Source organism: Condylostylus longicornis, unplaced genomic scaffold, assembly GCF_029603195.1.
Source record: "Condylostylus longicornis isolate FDR11 unplaced genomic scaffold, ASM2960319v2 ptg000038l, whole genome shotgun sequence".
Taxonomy (NCBI): Eukaryota; Metazoa; Arthropoda; class Insecta; order Diptera; family Dolichopodidae; genus Condylostylus; species Condylostylus longicornis.
In genome coordinates this window covers 13,695,613-13,708,290 of record NW_026578007.1, presented here as the reverse complement: position 1 = coordinate 13,708,290, position 12,678 = coordinate 13,695,613, and the positions used below count along the sequence as shown (strand labels likewise).

Genomic DNA, 12,678 nt, shown 5'->3' with positions numbered 1-12,678 from the left:
TTTAAAAGGCATTTTTGTCAAGAAATAGAATTTAATAAAAAATTAAATTTTAAATTTTCATTTTTTTTTTTTTTTGGTACCGTGTGATTATAACATTGTTATTATGACCTCATAAATATAGAAAATCTCAATAAATTTTCTAATTAATTGTAAATTATTATAAATATAAGGGACAGGAACATAAAATTGTTATAAAATTTTAAATGATTAACAAAGTTTGATTTCAATTTATTATGCAATATTTACTTTGAATATTTATTTTTTAACTTTCTTATATTCATTAAGGTAAAAATTGAATAACACACCTTTACAAACAGATACAGATTCAAGGCGATATATACGAGGTATTCGAATTTCAAATGCGCTGTTATACCATTGCATAAATCCTCAAGAGTAGAGAAATTTCTTCAATGGTCATAATTAAACAGGCTTCGTTCCTGTATTAAAAAAGGGCACATAATTAAGTATGATATAGAAATGTCAGAGGAACAAAAGAATATTTGCTTTAAGCTACATGACTTAAAAGTTCGAAAAAATTGAATTTTTAATTTTTTATTAAAAAAAAAAAAAGAAAAAGAACAACCTTAATATCACAAGTCACATATTTTGGCAGCTTTCATTTTTGTCATCTATTGTCCCAGTATAAGCTAACCTCAAACTTGATATAGTAAACACCATTTTAGCTATTATGCTTCTGGAGCTATAATTGATCAAAATCATGTACGTAAATTTTTTTTATGCTTCTTCAACAGTGAATTCAAAAATTTACAACTATGTTCAAAATGGTGTCTGTTTCTTTTCTGTTACGCACATGTCCAACCTAAGAACTCAATTTCTTTAGCATTTACAAAAATTGAGGGAGCGGACAAATCAAAACATGTCTTTAATTAATGCGGCCTCATAAATTATTTTTTGTTCCAACAAATTTTTTTGTTTTTCAACTAACCCATACATTATAAATCACGTACAAATACAGATAACTTAAGTAACATTATGTTGAAATAAGTCTGTTTAAATTTAAAACATAAATTACATATTAATAATTTGACGCAATACACAACTAATAACACATATCAAAGAAATTTTCTAATAAAAATATAATAAAAATTAATTTAATTATTAAAAATCCTCTTATGTACACAATTAATATGTATATATATATATGTATGTACATAAACGGAAAATAATTTTCATGAAAAATATCATATAAATATTTTCATGAAAAATATCAAATACAAATACTATATTAATTTATTAACTTTTCCACATCAAAAAGAAAACGAAGGAGGATATAACGCATTCATTTATGTATACATTGAATCCCTCTTATTATTTACTTGCTTCGAACCCATATAACGGGTTGCCACAAGGAGAGAAAAAAATTACCATTTTCATTTATATGGTAAGAGAAATGGTACTAAAACAAGAAGTAAACAAACATAGGCAACAAATTAAGTACTTCTTTGAAATGTTAAGGAATACAATAAGGCCATAATTAACATACATAGAAAAATGTTAAAGTTCATTTTATACGATCCGATTTCATTGAAAAGTTCGTTAGTTAATTGAAACTGAGATACAGATGAAAAAAATTCTGTTGAAAATTTACATAAGAAATTTAATGCCACCATACATAACTTTCCTTAAGGTATTCGCAATACGATCTAAAAATATTATAAGCAGACGAAACATGACAGATAATGCATTTCCTCTCTCTTTAAAAGTAAATCTTCGAAAAAGCCTATACAAACAATTTTAATCAATATAATCAATATAATTTTGAATAAATACAAACAATTTTTTCATAGTTGCAGAGGAACTTTGTTTAATGAATGAAACTTCCAATAATTTTGCCAATGACGTTAAAAAACAAAAATTTTTTTTTTGTTCGCACTCTTTGTCACAAAATTGTTATTTTTAATATTAAGCAGAATATGATCTATAAACAAAAATTTTTGTCTGCTTTGAAATTAATAAACATAGATTAATTAAGAATTTATGTATGAAGAACTTGGTAATTTTTAGAGAAAAGTTAACAAATCAAATAAAATGTTATCAAGTCAACAAACAAAAATTACCACTTTTGGTGTACAAAAATTACAAAAATGGCAACCCTGCCAATATCTACTTAATCCCTCATATCACATATTTAAAAAAAAAAATTATTAATTTCAAATTTCCCTTTACTTGTAAAAAAAAAAAAGAAAAAATAGTTTTAGAACAAATTTTCATTTAAGCAGAAATTCAATAATAAATCATAAAAAAAAAAAAAAGATTATAATTTTCATTTTAAAAATTCTTTATGTACATACATACAAATAATATTTATGTAGCCGTATGTAAATAAATACCACATGTATTTACTCGTATATGCACCTCTATACTTAAAATAAAATTAATCAAAAAATTTTTGACTTAATTTATAACACTAAAATATTTAAAGAGTCGCAGTCTGTACAGCATTTAATTTGATTTAAAAAAGCATGCATACTAACTACATATATACAATTTTATTTATTTATTAAGTATAAAGGTGTTTTAATCAATTATCCTTAAATATTTAATAATATTCACATTGATATTATATGTAATAAGTAAGTAAATGAGTAAATGAGGTGATATATAAGTATATATATAGATACATTTACATATATACTATATTATATACTTTTTTAAATAACATCAAATATAACAAGGAAGACGCATTTTCTTTATTTAAAGAAAATTAATTGAACTTTACCATCTGTTACATAAAAATCATTTGCATATATATATTTATACGCATACATGTATGTAAAATTTAAAAAAATTCATTTTATATGATATATACATAATATATACATGATATATATATGATATATACATGATATATACATGAATATATACGATTTGTGTATGATTATGTATATATCTATAATTGTTATAAATTTATGAGGATATACCCTACACATGTACATATGAGTTATGTGGCTTATATGACTTGTATTATAAACATATATACATACATAATATATAAGTATTTTTACTTACTTAGTACTCGTATGAAAAATAATGAAATAATTTTTTTTTTGTTTGTTATGAAATAAATTTTCTAAATGAAAAATTCGAAATCAGTACATGCGTGTTTCCTTAAGAAAAAAGAAAAACAATTGTAAAATACACATATATATGTATATATATTATATAAGTACACAAAATGAGAAATTCTTTTTTAGTTTGTTTCTTTGAGATTTTTATAATAAGTATCAGAAAGAAAATTTAATATATTATTTTTTATAACTTTTATAAAACAAAAGAAAACAAAAATCTAAAAATTTTCTTCTTTATCCAAATTACAATACTCGTATAAAAAAAATTTTATCTCTTTCCAATTTTTTAATAAAAAAAAAATTATTAAATTAATTAAATAACCAAAAAATTTTTTAAAGATTTTTCGAAAACAAAAAAAAAATTTTTATAAAGAGTAAATTTTAGATTATTAAAGAGAACCGGCAAGCCTGTGCTTTAGATTTTTCCGTTTAACGAACGTATTACGATAAATATTTTACGATATTATATACAAAACATAGAAGTGCAAATAATTGAAACTAAAAATATTTAAGAAATTTAATAAATTTATATTGAGCCCATTAGAATTTTTCATAATTTTTAAAGTGATTTATACTCATATGAGGCGTTAAAACAATTTTTATTGATATTTCATAATTTCGATATCAATTAACGATATTTTTACGGTATTATAAGATTATTTTTAATTTTTGAAAAAAGTGTAATTGAATTTGTATGAGTATAAGTATATAAGTAATAACTAATCTCACACAGGTTATAAGTTTCACTTATCTTACAATATTCTGCCTGTTATTGTATTCGGCCTATATTAAGATGAATTAATTATTATGGCCAAAAAGTGAATACACAAACAAAATACAAGTATTCATAAATAGAAGCCTGAGAATCATCTGCCGAATATTCTGGCCCAGACGAATAAGTAACACAGACCTCTGGGCTTTAACACACCAAGAGCCTATTGCAAGAGAAATAAAGAAGAAAAAATGGCGATGGATAGGCCATACATTACGACGACCACCCGAAACAATTGCAAGGCAGGTGTTGGAGTGGAACCCGCAAGGAAGAAGAAACGTTGGACGTCCCAGGAATACATGGCAAAGAACAATAAAGAAAGAAATCGCCACGGCCAACATGACATGGGCAGGAGTAAAACGAATGGCCCCTAACAGAGTTCGTTGGAGAAGCTTTGTGGAAGCCCTATGCTCCCAAGAGGAGTAAAGCAGGAAAAAAAAAAAAAAAATTATTATGGCCACTATGCTCATACCTCAGGAAACAAAGAACAGCGGACGAAATTCGAATTATTAACGGTTCTCAAATTCCGACCAAATTAATTATCAATCACATTAAATTTTTACGTTAATATGATTTTTTTAATTGCAACAACAATATTTTAAAATCTCCTAAAAGTATGCAACATTATAATTTTTAATGAGAGAATTCATTTCAAATAAACATTGCTGTTTATTATTTTTATGCCTCGTTTTTGAATTTGCATACATAAAGCTAAACTATTAATAGCAGAATCTGCTTCAAATCATAAATTAGATCAACAATACACATTTTTTTTGTATTAAATTTCTTATCGTTGGCATATCGTAACCTTCCATATACAGCATCTCAAATACTGTATTTCAATAAACATCTCAAGATCGCTAATTAATTTAAAACTTAATACAAAAGAAAAAATTATATGTCTCAATAACTATATATACTTATAACATTTTCAAAAGAAAAATAGCAATTTATAATAAATAATTGCAATGAAATTTAATTCTATATTATACTAGAGAACTTAATAACCTTAATAATTCCAATACAAATATTTAAATATTAAATTTTCTTTTTGTTTATTTATGCGTTTAATATTTTTTAGTTAATGAAAAATAATATAAAAATTATAATAAATCATAATTTTATGATATTTTAATTCAATGTACATCAATGTTTCTCAACAAATTTCGCAGTACACAGTACGCAGCATATTCAATCATTTTGAATTGGCTATACGTCCGCGTATAATCATAAAGCACTATTGCCAGTTTATAGTCACCTATCTGAAATAATCAACAATTTATTCGTTACATAAGGTCACAATTAATATTGCATAAAAAATAACCAATAATTTAGGATGCATCAAATTCGTTGATGGGTAAGCACAGTCGAAAAGACAATCTGAACACCACATAAAATTGGACTAAATATGAAAATTTTCAAAATCTCAATTCGTACTACAATTTATTTTGACAACAAATATGAACAATCTCACCAAATCACTCCCTTTCTTATGATTTTTTATTCAAGAAAATTGAATTTTCGCATATTTCAATGTATCTTCTGTAATCTATTGCTAATTCATTTGAAAAATACTGATTTATACCGTAAATATTTAGCATCATAGTATTATTTTTCTACAAATATTTACATACACATATATCTTTATCTTTATATAATAAATGATAACATTAATGTTTAATAAAAAGCCGATAAAATTATAAAGAAATTCTATCAACCTAAAAAATATTTTTTTATACACGCATATATGTACATTCGAAATATTTATGTATATATTAATTTTGCACGTTAATTTTTTGCTTTATTAATTACCATTATAATTTTACATGAAAAACATTCATGCACATTCCCTTTAAATTAAATTTAAGACGTTGATATATGTATTTTTCCTTTACAATATTTTAAGATATATACAGACATATAAGTATGCATGTAAGTATAATAATAATAATAATTTTTTAAGGTCTATTAATAATATTATTTCTAAAGCTAATTAAAAAATATTCTTATTTTTAAGCGTTTTATTATTAAAATTTTTTATAAGAACATGCATGCTTATACACTGTCTAAACACAAAAGTATATGCTGACAACAAAACAAAAAAAAAACAAAAATGTCTTATAGGAAGTGATTATAATATATGAATGTAGGTTTCGAATTTCGTTTTCAAAATTTTCTCTGAAATCAACAATATTACACCTTGGAAGTAAAATACAGGAAACAAGTTGTATCTAGACAATAGTATGTTGTCTAAAAAACGGACTACGTTCAATACATGTGATAATTATTGTAAGGGTGTCTCTTTTGTCTTTAAAATTTTCGAAATAGAATTTATACTTTAATATAATATATGACAAGTAAAGTATTAAATTACATATATACTGGGCCTTTTCATAAACGCAGCATATTGCAATATTAAGCTTAACGTTTGCTATATTTTTATTCATAACAAAATGTTCCTGTGTTTATAAACATTGCTGAATTGTCATAATATAGCGAAATTGTTATGAGTAGAGCATTTTGATTATGTCAACTATGTTTTAATTGTATAGTTTAATTAAATTTGTGTTGCACATTACGTTTGCAATTATATATATGAAAATCTCAAATATATATTTAAAATTTTTTAATAAATTTCATATTTAATTTAAAGCCAAATAAGTGTAATTTAATTTTTTTTTTTGATAAAACTTAATTATGAATTTCAACTAAATTATAGGATGCATTTTTTCAAAAAAAAAAAATTTTATCATCAGCTGCTGTTCTAGTTAAAACTAACAATGTATAACTTCAATTTAATAAAAATTAAAATTAATATTAAGATTTTATTTGAGTAAACGGCAGGCTAGTCACCTATGATGTCATACACTAGCCCTATGCTTCTCCTCGAAGTGAAAAAGGAAAAAAAACATTGAGTAAACGAAATATTCATATAAGTATTTGAAATATTTTCGCATAAGTAACAAGATATTTGTTTAAATATCGTAGAATGCATTAATACGATTTTCAAATTTTATTCCGAATTTTTTGTTTTAGTAGATTTTAGCTTACTTCCCTGATTTAACATCTAAATTTTAAAATTATGTTTCAAAAACTGAATCTAGTTTTGTTGCAATTTAAAATTCAAAATTGCAGATTTACTTCGACTAATGAGTAGATTGAATTCAATGCATTTAATTTACTCTTACAATTTAAATTTTAATTTAAATATTATTTTCGGAAAAGATTATTTAAATTACATAATAATTTTTATTTAATTTACAAATTTCAAGTTCTTCTATAGTCAAATATCATTTCCCTTACAAAACATAAGATTATTTATTTCACATATATCATATATATACATACGTATATATACATCACATATATACTAAATTGAGCAGTAAACATTATTATTATAACTTATTTTTTTAGATTAAACAAAATATTTCCTTAGAACATCCTTTTTCACAAGGATTTTTTATTTCAAAAAAAAAAAAAAAAAAGTAGAACCAAATACTTAATGTCAATTGTATTAATGCTAAATGCTTCTTTTTTTTACATTACTTTGTGACTAAAAGTTAAATTTTCTTTTAAATTAAGCATGTAGCATAAAAAATGTTAGTAAGTATATACGAGTAATACATATGTATACATAGAAGATTATAGGAAATAAAAATTTTTGATACAAAGTTTTCATGTAAACAATATTTACAGTTGACTATACCTGAATATTCTTCTGTATACGAAGCTACAATGAAAACCTTGAGGATAGTAGCATAGCAGTATAAAAGCAGACATGAGACAATAAATAACTATATGTGTAAGTACTATACACAATATGCATTAAAAAATTATTTGGATGTATATATACAATATATTTATATATAAACACAGTTTGTATGTAAATGTGTTTTATATGGCAATTGTAATTATATTTACTTTTATACTATACTTAAATAGTTGCAAAATTTAAAGAGCATTGTAATACAGTAGAAACCTATAAAATGCTTTTTGACTAAACTATTTTTTTTTTTTTGCAAATCAACTACAAGTTACTTACATTAAATGTTTTCACTTTACATATATAAGTTAGTGTTTCTTTATAATTTTGTTATTTTAAAGAGAAAAGTGACAGACGATGAACCAAGTAATAATTCATTGAAATTTGAATGTTCACTCTATTGTTCTGAATTCCATTTTTTACAAAATTGTAAGAGAAAATTAGTGTTGTATAGCTTACAAACTCACAAATGAAATATTAGTGAATTTGAATTTTAAATATATTTGAAAAATATGTGGGCCGTATTCCTCTCAATTCAATGTCGAATCGAATCCACTCTGATTTTTACTAATAAATTGAATGTTTTATTTTTGGCATCCGAAAATATGTAGGCATAAATTTTGATTTTCTATTGGTGTTTCTAAAAATTTTCATGTTTTATATAATATAAAAATTGTAAATATAAGTATACAATAATTATGGGAAAAAATATAAAACAAAAATTAATTTCTATATTATATACGTAAAATAATTTCATCATTGCTGATTTCTTTACAAAATTACTTCGAAAATTTTCTAAATTCACATGTAATCTTTAACATCAATATTTTTAAAATCGAAATTAATTTTCGAGTTAATTACATATTGTAGTTGTAAACTTAAAAAATGTAAGTTGATTGAAGAATTTTAATTGTGCCTAAAGGTATACAATGAATGGTAAACAAATACGGGCGTAAATATTAAAAAACAAATAAAAAAAATTATACAATATTTTCATTGATTATAACCCTTATTGCGATTCGTAATTTTGAATAGTTTTGCACCTATTACCACTAATTATGTATGTACAAATAAAGATTTTCTTTATTTTGTGAATTTATTTGAAATTTTACATACATTATGTAAATAACATTATACTCGTATTCAATGAATGAAAATTATTTCGTACTATTTGCCGAACAAAATTACTTTACTGTTGAATTTGTTGAAAAGGTTAGTTCATGTATAGAGAAAAGCCATCATGTTTTTATAGATAACCTTAAATAAAGTAATTGATAACATCATATTTGCGCTCAAATTTATAATAATTATTATTACAATACGTGTTATTATTTAATTTTATTTAATATTATCATTATGTTAACCCACAAACAGCTGCATATGGTGGAGTCTTCTTTCAATTGAATGTAAAATTTTTTATGATTTTGAATATATTATAATTGTTTCTAATAAATTTTTATTTCTTTTAGACTATAGATTTTCCCAAGACAAGGTTTTTTTTTACGAGATTTTTTACAAATTTATTAAAATTATTCTTATATCCTCTTTCAACTATTACATGATCTTTCGTTTTGAATCTTTACACAATCTAGAATACTATTCTCTCAAGTTTTTTAAATGTTATAATTCAACAATGACAACTAATACTTAATAAATCCAAAAACATAATATAATAATCAGCTAATGAGAATTAATGAGAGTTATGGCTGTGAATGTTAAATATTGCCCAATGCTACCATTGTAAAATTATTACTTGATTGGAAAATTGTATTTAATAATTATAAATTAAAAGAAAAAATCATATATAACAAACAAATAATATTTATCTCTTTCTATTTTCTTGTAATCAATGTTACAAATTGTGATACGCGCTATTGACTTACACCTTGTCAAAAATGACATTTCATTAACTTCAGTTTGACAGTATATAAATATTTGGTTACACTTGTATTTCTTTGACATTTTGTATCACTTTCATTAACTTGATGGTTTTTGTTTTTCTAAAAAAATTTTTTTAGTTTTACATAACTGTACATATATTCAAATATTTAATGTACAGTAAATTTACTAAACATATTGCATTTTAATATGTATACTAAATAAAAATTATAAAAATATATTTTGTATGTAACGGTATACTATGTATATGTACTCATTATAACATTTTCTATATTATTTTTTGTGTATTATATGCATTTATATTAAATTATGTATATATACTAGCTTACCTTTCCCTGCATTATCAGCCTTATTGTTAATGTTACAGATGAATCATCTTTTGCTGAAGAACTGCTTTTGTTTTCCTCCATTTTCTATGGCTCTTTTTTGTTTCTTTCTTATTTTAATTTTCAATGTATTTTATTTTAATTTTATATTTTTTTTGTTTGTTTTTTGTATTTATTTTTCAAGTTTTTTTTTGTTTTGTTTTTTAATTTGAAAATGAAAAAATCACACGAAATGAAAAACGAAAATCCCAAAAAAGAAATGAGAAAAAAATCTCAACTTTTCGCAATAAAGAAATTTTATTTTTTTTTTTTGTTTGTGTATATAAGATATAAATATAATATTGAAGTTTTTCTTGATGTTGTTGTTTTTTTTTTCTTTTTGCTTTTTTTTCTTATTAATTACTTATTTAAATATTCATGTATATAATTTTAGAGTTCCTTTATAATAATTGTCGTCGGTATTTTTTTTTTCTATAATTTCTTCTTACTTAAAATTTAGCAATAGCTTTAAATTGTAGTATTCTTTTTGGCTTTTATAATCTGAAAAGAGAAAGAATAAGATGAAAATAAATAGAAATTAAAATTTAATAAAAATAAAAAGCAAAAAAAAAAAAACAATTTATTTTGTATTTTATGTTTTTATAAAGTTCTAATTTTTTTTATATATTGTACATATTTCTTATATAAATAAAAAAAATACCTATATACAATTTTAATCATAAAAAAGAAATCAAATTAAATATGTTATAAAAATGTCTTGCGATCGCGAAACAACAGCAAAAACAACGAAAAAAAACATTGGAAAAAAAACATTGGAAAAAAAACATATAAAAAATAAATGATCGAGCAACGTTAAATTTTCTTCGAAATATACAAAAAAAAATTTTGAAATTGTAATTTTTTTAAACATAAATACAAAAAAATTTATATACGCATAGCATTTTGTATATGCATACATAATAGAAGGTATGATACATAAACAGAGATGGCAAACCATCATAAATACAAATGAGTAAATTTAAAAATATCCTGAGATTGCACTCTCTCTCAATAACGAAGTTTCAATCCATATTGCATTATAAGGTGAATTCATTTGTTCGTCGGTTTTAAGTTGAACTATGTTGAATTTATATTTTAATTTCAACTAATTTTTCTCTTAATAGTTCAATAGCTCGTAATGGAAATATGGTGAGTCAATTTTGTTTTTACACTACATTTGACATTTTTTTTGGCAAGAATAATATATAATTAACTACTGTTATATAATATATATTAGTAGTAAAGTAATATTAACTAATAATAAAATTGAAAATTTTAATAACTATTTAAAAACTAATAATAAAATTCAACTCAACTATTTGGGGGAGACCAAAAAAAAAATCTATACTAAAAATAATATTAGAAATTTTTAAATTTCCATACAAAATACACCAGGTCTTTGCGAAACCCGTGAATCAATAAATTCAGCTTTATCCGAATTAATTAAGTTCATTAAGTGGTATGAGTTTTGGATGATGTTCTATAAGGCATTCCTGTAGTACCAAAACGATAGAACTGTATATACATATTTACTATATAATATATAATTCAATATCTATATATGTAAGAATCCCGAAAAAATAACAAAATCTAATTAACAAATATGCTATCGGCTTTAACGTTGGATAATATTCTATACCTAGAATCATTAGTTTGCAAATTAGCAAATATATCTTAAAAAAAATTTAAGAGGTCAAATAATACTATTTTTTGACAAAAAAAAATCTTTAATTTCTATTAATTTCTTATAATTGTACTATATTATTGCATACATCCAGGATGAAAAAAAGAAATTAGAAAGATTATTACTATAATACTATTGTAATAGTCTAATTTAGGAAAACAATTGCTGTTTCAAAAAATTTAAGGTACTATTGTGATTATTAAGGTATAGGGCTACTAATCTAAAAAATTGTAAAATATTTAAAAGTAGACGGCCTCGTGTGGAGCACAGTGGAAATAATAACAATAATTTGTCAATTTTTTTTTAAGAAGCCGCCAAAAACCAAGTGCTTTACTAACAGAATGACAATAATAAGTACTTATGTATATGTAATCTTAATTCTACAATAATTGTTTCTTACAATTTCTGGAACAATCTGCATTAATTCTAAAATAATATCTATGTAGTACAACATGAGGATTAATTTTATTCAAAGTTTACTTATACAATTTCAAAATTATATGTGAAAATTTTGTCATCCCTAAGATAATCTTTAAATTGCATAGCTAAAATAGAGAGACATTGTAGGTACACATGCTTTCTAGTATACAAAAAAAAATATATATTTCATGAAACAAATCATTTATTAGCTAAAATAAATAAAATAAAATTAAAAAAAAAAAAAAAAAAAAATTTTGTATTTGCACGAGGAAAAAAATTATTTTTTTCCCATGTTTTTTTTTTTATTTTTTCTAAAAATAATTTTAAAATTAACTTTATGCCCCTCAGAAGCCTCTTTTTTTTCCTTTGATTTTTTATTTTTTGTTTTAATTTTTTTCTCATTGCTCATCACCATCTTCATCATCATCATCATGAAACATACACATTACGCGATTTGCGAGTATCAAAATAAATAAAATATAAAAAATTGTATACAATTTTTTTTTATACATAAAATAGATTTATAAATAAAAAAAAATAATAAAAAAAAAATACCTGATCTTTGCGATCATGTACAATACTAAAAAAAAACAAATTTTTTTTTCAAACTGCTAAACATATGTATGTACATATGCATATAGTTAGTTAGTTAGTTGTTCGATGTTAAGATAGTCTGCAATTTGGAC

The 12,678-nt window shown here is 22.8% G+C and overlaps 1 protein-coding gene across 10 annotated transcripts in view; it reads right to left on the bottom strand.

The window, feature by feature from the left end:
* LOC129609170 (poly(rC)-binding protein 3) overlaps window positions 1-12,678 on the bottom strand; it is a 121,074-nt gene that overhangs the window by 60,645 nt on the left and 47,751 nt on the right. For all 10 annotated transcript variants that reach the window (XR_008696934.1, XM_055521089.1, XM_055521090.1 and 7 more), the window contains one exon: window positions 9,853-10,389. Coding sequence is in view for 9 of the 10 variants with exons in the window: in XM_055521089.1 (XP_055377064.1) it covers window positions 9,853-9,933 (81 nt within the window). In the remaining variant the exon portion in view is untranslated. The remainder of the gene's footprint in view (window positions 1-9,852; window positions 10,390-12,678) is intronic.